Genomic DNA, 7,366 nt, shown 5'->3' on the forward strand with positions numbered 1-7,366 from the left:
CCTTGTGAATGGTAGTAGCAATAATACAATTATGGGAAGGTGTATAAATGTCTTTTCTCCTATCTGTCCCCTTCTCTCTCTGTTTACCTCTTCTCTACTCCTCCTCTCTCTCCTCTTCTACCCCTCCTCTCTCCTCTCCTCTCCTTCTCCTCCTGTCTCTCTCCTCTTCTACTCCTCCTCTTCTCCTCCTCCTCTCCTCCACCCCCCTCGCTTCTCCCCTCCTCTTCTCCTTTTCTACTCCTCCTCTCTCTCTCCTCCTCCTCTCCTCCTCTCCTTCTCCTCCTGTCTCTCTCCTCTACCCTCCTCCTCCTCTTCTCCTCCTCCTCTCCTCCACCCCCCTCGCTTCTACCCCTCCTCTCTCCTCTCCTCTCCTTCTCCTCCTGTCTCTCTCCTCTCCTCTTCTCCTGCTCCCGCTCCCTCCTCTCTCCCCTGTGCAGGCGGTGCGTTCCCTGAAAGAGACGATGGAGGACTGTTGGGATCAGGATGCGGAGGCGCGCCTGACGGCCCAGTGTGCGGAGGAGCGCATGGCAGAGCTGCTGCTCATCTGGGACCGCGACAAGAGCGTCAGCCCCACCCTCAACCCCACCAGCACCGCCCTGCACAACCACAGGTAGCCAATCAACATAGAGTATTATCACATGTAGCCAATCAGCATTGAGTATTACCCAAGGAGGTCTACATAAGGTATTACCCCACCAGCACCGTCCTGCACAACCACAGGTAGCAAATCAACATAGGGTATTATCACATAACTACCGCCCAGCACAACCACAGGTAGCCAATCAGCATAGAGTATTACCCCACCAGCACTGCCCTGCACAACCACAGGTAGCCAATCAACATTTATCCCACGAGCCAGTCAACATAGAGTATAACCCCAGGTAGCCAATCAGCATAGATAGATTACCCAACGAGCATCGCCCGGCACAAACACAGGTATCAAATCAAGATCTAGCAGTAATAAATAGCCAATCACCTTGTAGAGTAATCATATGCACTGCCCTGCACAACCACAGGTAACCAATCAACATAGAGTATTATCCTGTGAGCAAATCAACAGAGTATTATGCCACGAGCAATGCCCTACACAACCACACACTGATCAACAGCCAATGCAGGATATTGATGATGATGTAGAGACATTGGCAGACTTTGTGAGCGGGAAATGCCAATTGGTAAACAGTATGGATATAATTACCCTTAATAAAACTAAATACAACAAGGACTTACTTCCGAGGATCCCCATTGTAACCCCAGGACACATTGTAACATGATGAATGAGTTTTCTATTTGACTGTGTTTAATGCATTTAATTAATTTTCCACAGGAACCTGTCTAATGTTCGCCGGACACCCAAAGTGGGCCCTTACTCCTCGGATCTCTCCTCCTCCTCCTACATCGAGGACCCCGAGGGGCGCCCCAAAACCACCGGGGGCCCCGGGGACGCCTCGTCCTCCTCTGGCCCAGCATCGCACACCGCTGGTGGGGTCGGCGGAGTCGGTGGCATGGGGGGTGTGGTGGTCGTGGAGAAGAACCGCAACTGCATCAACTACGAGTGGCAGCAGCAGCAACAGCAGAACCACCAGGTGGGTAGCAGATGAATGGAGGATGTGTGAGATGGGTGGGAATTTAGTGTCTGTTTTAAATTTTAAGAGAAAACCGTGGCCCAGAGGTGTCAAAAGTAAAAGTAAAAGTAAAAAAAAAGAAACACAGTTTCCTTCCAACACAAGTAATTTATCTGAGTAGCCACCATACCTGTGTACTTGTCTTGTGATCAGCTAACTCTGCACTGGTTGGATCAAGTTTGTGGTGGGTCCTTGTTAGGTTTTCAGTGTTTTTCAGTAACAACACAGTCTATCTATCTCATTAGGTACAATGGTGTAAATGGTGTAACAGCTATGTAATGCCATGTGCTAGTGTTGTAATTACACCACAAAAGTACTTTTACTTTTACTTTTGACACCTCTGCCGTGGCCTAACAATAGGGCACTAGGTTGGTGACCCGGGTTCGATTCTGGCCCAGGTCATTTGCCAATCCTTCCCCGTCTCTCTCCCCACTCATTTTCTGTCTCGCCTCCACTATCCTGTCAGAAATAAAGGCGGAAAAAAACCCTAATAAATATATTTTTTTTAAAAGAGAGAGAGAATCCGTTTTGACATTGGGCCTTTGATTTCACATTGTAGCCTCATGTTCTACTCACCCCTGCATGTTGTGTGTCATTAGGCGCTCTTCTGAAGATATTCGGCCATGAAACGACTTCCTATGGGCAATTTTTGCACACACCAACTATGCTGTTTTTAATGTATTCATTATGGTACGCTATCACTGATATCGCATAGGTGGATTGTTTGTTCAGAAATTTTCTCAGATTTGCGGGTACAGAAAATCCGCCTTTACTAGTCTTTCAAAAACTGTATTACCCGCAAATGCGTTAAGTTTCAGTAAGAGGGCAACTTACTATTTTACATTTAACTGGCTTGCAATGTTTTACAGTCTAATGTAATGTCTTGACTCTTGCCTCTTGAATCTCCACCACCCCCACCTCCACCTCTCCCCACTGCAGCTGCAGCAGCCCCGCCTGCCCAGCCCCGAGAGCAGTGGAGCCAGCCTGTCCACCACCACCACCGGCCTGACCGTCACCCCAGGTTCCGAGCCCCCAGCCCTGGGCTCCACCTCCTCCACTGGCATGGGGGGCTCCCTCATCCATCCACACCTCCTGCAGCACCCACACCACCAACACCCGCACCCCCATGTAAGCTCAGCACCCACACCACCAACACCCGCACCCACATGTAAGTGAAAGTGAAAGGCCACCAGGGAAGCTCCAACTCCCATTGTCATTGTGACACAGCACTCCACAGCACACTGCACGCAACAAAATTGCATTCATGCCTCACCTGTGCAAAGGGGGCAGCCCTCAATGGCGACCCAAGGGAGCAGTGTGACGGTACCATGCTCAGGGTACCTCAGTGATAGAGGAGAATGAGGGAGAGCACTGGTTAATTACTCCCCCTACCAACCTACCAATCTGGCGGGTCGGGAGTTGAACCAGCAAACTTTGGGCTACAAGTCTGACGCCCTAACCGCTTACATATGACTGCCCATGGGTACCCATATAAGCTAACTCGAGAGGCACAGCTCAGCTTAGAATAGTCCATAAACCAGGAAAACTTTTGTGTTTTCTTTATGGAGTTTGTTTCGCTGCCTGGATAGCAGATTATTAGGACAATTCTGTGAGGCCAGAACACCCGCACAGCTCAACTTAGGGCTTCCGCACACCGGCTCTAACAAAGTGCTGAGCACTGCTGGGCAAAAGTTCGATTTCATTGTTTTCAATAGAACCCCGCACACTGGCGCCGATGTCCGCGGACATTCGCCGATGTCGGATAGCAATTAGAGACAAGTTCTATTTTGTCGGCGCCGCCCATTGACTATCAATGCTATGTTCGTGTGAAATTTGGTTTGGGGGTCTGAATTATGTCGGAAGCGAAAGTGCGCCGCAGTGCTGTCGGAGCCATTGTGCGGCCGGCCTTAGTATCCCTCTTTAATGGGCAGCTACAGAGACTAGCTGAGTCAATCTGAAATGATACATCTCACCCACTACATGGTCAATTCCATCCTCTCCCTTCAGGTCGTAGGTTTAAAACTAAAAGGCAAAGATGTAGTTTTGTCCCCTCAGCTATTAAGGCCCTGAATAATACATGATTTCCTACATTTAGGAGCAGCCCTCGTCCATTTATTTATTTATGTATATCATTACTTATTCTGCATGGACCATTTGTTTGTCTGTTTGTCAATGTTTGTTTTGTTATCCTCTTGTTGTTATCTTGTGTCACTGTCATTGCATTGTGTTTTGTTGTAAGCTTTTACTTTTTACCTGCAAACACATCTACCTTTAAGTTACCAGTGTGACGGGACTGTTTGGACAGTGGAAGTTCTAAAGAATTCTGAGCGCCATGCAATACATTTGGAATTTTAGAACCCTGCATTGTTATAGAACACATTCTTTTTATAGAATGTTCAAAAACCCACTCTTTTTAACGTTACCTTCCCTTACCTCAGCATCACCTGCACCAGGCGCACCACTGTCCCGTGCTGACCCAGGAGGACCTGGAGACGCCCAAGCTGGACCCGAGCGAGGTGGAGCGGAACCTGCGGGAGAGTTCCGACGAGAGCCTGATGGAGACGTCCCAGAAGCAGTTCTGCGCGCCGGACGCCCTGAGCTCCGGATCGCACGGCCTGCTGTACCCGCTAATCAAGATGGCCGCCGAAGTCACGGGAGGAAGCTTGTCGTCGTCGTCATCGGCGACGTCTTCGTCACTGTCACACCTGCACCATCTGCATCATCCTCAGAACCATCACGGCGGAGGAGGTGGGAGTAGCGGCGGCGCGGATGGAGGTCAGAGTTCGGGGCCGCACCCGTTGCCCAAGCAACAGAACCTGCCCAAGAGGCCCAGCAGCCTGCCGCTGCACGCAAAGTCCTCTGGGAAGGATTCCTCGTCGTCTTCGTCCTCGTCCTCCTCCTCGCTGCGGCTGAAGTTCGGCAAGCAGGGCAAGTCCAACCTGCGGCAGGTGGAGACGGGCGTGGCCAAGGCCAACGCGGTCGTCACGGCGGCAGAACCGCGCCTGGTGACCGTCGCTAACAACATACCCGTGGTGGTCGACAACACGGCCATCGCGAGCGGGTCGGGCGTCGGCGCCGCTAGCGGTAGCAGCAGCAGCACCAGCAACGGGGCAGTTGTTGGGGCGGTCGGAGGACGTCACAACCACGTTAAAGGTCCGGCGAGTTCGGAGGACCTCAGCTTCGGCTTGCTAGCGGCCAGCCCCGACGAGCAGGAGCCTCTTCTGAGGCGCGAAGCCCGGCCCAACAACGCCAACAACAACAACAGCAACAACAACAACGGCGAGAGCGAGGGGGAGGGGGACGACGACGGCATGGGGGAGGCCACGGATAACGCAGCGCTGCCCCCTACTGGCACGGAGGCCCCCAACGCCCCCAACAACACCACTACCACCGCCACCACTAACACCAACACCAACACCAACACCAACAGCAGCTCCGACACGGCCCCTCATGTAAGCCTGCGCCACTGATCATAACAAAGATTAATAATGTATTTACTAGTGTACTTTTAAAATGCCTCCATAGTTGAAAACCGGCATGAACGTCACTCCCAGCTAGTGTTTCTCAAATAATAAATAAAAAATGAGCGCTAAAATTTAAATAAAGTAATAAAAACATACGTATATGTTTTGCCTCTCCCGCAGGGTAACTCTGGAGTCCCCCAGGAGCGAGGAGAGAGCACGGCGGCCACCCCGCCCCGCATGGAGGCCTTGCTGAGGCAGCACAAGGGAGGGCGCCGACCTGAACGGCCCAACTCACTGGACCTCTCCATCACCACACTCACCTCCACAAGTAAGGACATGGACAGATGAGATGGATGGATGGATGGATAAAAAGTATGTTCTCAAAATATTTGAATGGCAAGATGTCACACATAGATGATAGGACTTCTTAACAGTCAATGCCAATATTAAAATGCAAAAAGTAAAACATGGTTCTTTATTGTTATTTCTGTTTGTATCAGTATTGTGAAAGCTTAAAGAGAACAATTACAATATTAAGGACAATAGTAGCCCCTTAACGCACGCCGTACCTCCAGTGGCACGCTGTAATAGACATTGAAAAGTTGACTACCATAGTACTACACCACTACGACATGACAGGGCCTTTACTAATGCACTATGACTTGGCCATTGCCATTCTGGTAACAGCAAATGTATAAAGGCATGTTTAAACAGGTTAAGAACATCTTATCTTATCTCATCTCTCCCTCTCCCTCCCCCAGTGGAAGGCATGGGCAGAGACAACAAGGACGGCTTGGGCGGCTCCGGCGAGAAGATCAAGAAGCGTGTCAAGACGCCCTACGCTCTGAAGCGCTGGCGGCCCTCCACCTGGGTCATCTCCACGGATACGCTGGACGCGGAGGTCAACAACAACACGGGCGGCGGCGTAGGGGTCACATCCCGGGGCGTCAACCACAACAGCGCCCCAAAACAGCGCCCCAAATCCACCACCGCCATCTACCTGGGTAGCCGCGGGGGCACTATGACCTCTGCCTACGGCCCCGACCCTAACGACCTGTCCAGGGTCTGAACTCATGACCGTTCCCCCAAAATATACAACAGAAGACCTACCGCTCCCCCAACCCTACCTTACTTACCTACCCGTAATGTTACTTACCCATGCATACCTGGGCAGCCGCGCTGGCACCGTGTCCTTGTGGAAACTTAACGATCTGTCCAGGGTCTGAACTCACTATCCCCCCATATGTACAACAGAAGATCCACCATACCCGAAACCCAACCAGACTTACCCTTCCATAACGTAACTTACCCACTCTTACCTGGGCAGCCATGGTGGCACTAGGACCTCTGCCAAGGAGCCCGGCCCGAACAACCTGTCCAGGGTCTGAACCCATGACCTTTCATGACCTTTCCCCTCAATATATGACAGACGACCCCTCCTCACCATCCCACCCCCTCACCCGGACCCCAATCTTATTCACCCACCATAGCCATGACCTCTCCATTTAATCAATATAGAGCACTCACATTTTCCAAAACCCTAACCCGATATACAATACAACCCCCATACCCATAGCCCATAGTGCTGCATACCCTCTACCCCTGTCCTCTCAGCCCATTTCCTAACATGCAATTTCTCCCAAGTTCCTAATTTAACCAATTAAGAGTATATGACACCCCCTACTCCACACCTCCTACTCCACCTTCCACTCTTTACATCACTTTCCCGCTCAACTCACATGCCGCCTCAAGGACCTCTGCAACCATATACTCTACATTGTTTCCCAGACCCAGTGACCTGTCGAGGGTGTAAAGCTAAACCAGACCACAACCATGACCCGCCCTGACAACCCCCACCCCCACCCCACCCCCCAACACAGCCCCCGACACCACCCTAGCTATTGTATCCCACATCCCTTAACCCCCACCCACCCGGCCACAACAATACCTATCTCCTTCCCCATTACTCCTTCTAAGTCTTCACCTATTGTACAACAACCTCACCTCATACTCCCTTACCCCACTTTCCTCACTCACCCACCTTGTCTTCTAGCAACTTACAGTACATACGAGCTCTTCAGGATCTAAACCTAACTAATATATGACCCCCACATTAACACTTGAGCCCACCTCGACCTTCACCCAAACCCCCACATTTAACACCCCGTTTCAACCTCCACCCGAGCCTAACTTACCTGAGCCCCCCTGAAGCCCATACCCCGTCTCCCTCAAAAAATCTTATTATATTGCCTGTAGTGTCTGAGACTGAGCTGGTTT

At 51.1% G+C, this 7,366-nt stretch overlaps 1 protein-coding gene across 2 annotated transcripts in view; it reads left to right on the top strand.

Moving 5' to 3' along the window:
* Positions 1 to 6,932, top strand: part of bmpr2a (bone morphogenetic protein receptor, type II a (serine/threonine kinase)) — a 69,564-nt gene extending 62,632 nt beyond the window's left edge. The window contains exons 11-16 of one of the 2 annotated variants that reach the window (XM_063217464.1): positions 438 to 610; positions 1,328 to 1,586; positions 2,565 to 2,753; positions 4,064 to 5,077; positions 5,270 to 5,417; positions 5,851 to 6,932. In XM_063217464.1, the coding sequence (XP_063073534.1) occupies positions 438 to 610; positions 1,328 to 1,586; positions 2,565 to 2,753; positions 4,064 to 5,077; positions 5,270 to 5,417; positions 5,851 to 6,158 (2,091 nt within the window). In that variant the 3' untranslated portion in view covers positions 6,159 to 6,932. Of the gene's footprint in view, positions 1 to 437; positions 611 to 1,327; positions 1,587 to 2,564; positions 2,754 to 4,063; positions 5,078 to 5,269; positions 5,462 to 5,850 lie in introns of both variants that reach the window. The other variant, XM_063217465.1, reaches the window with a different exon arrangement.
* Positions 6,933 to 7,366: the final 434 nt, after the last annotated feature.

The sequence above is a fragment of the Engraulis encrasicolus genome, chromosome 15, assembly GCF_034702125.1.
Source record: "Engraulis encrasicolus isolate BLACKSEA-1 chromosome 15, IST_EnEncr_1.0, whole genome shotgun sequence".
Taxonomy (NCBI): domain Eukaryota; kingdom Metazoa; phylum Chordata; class Actinopteri; order Clupeiformes; family Engraulidae; genus Engraulis; species Engraulis encrasicolus.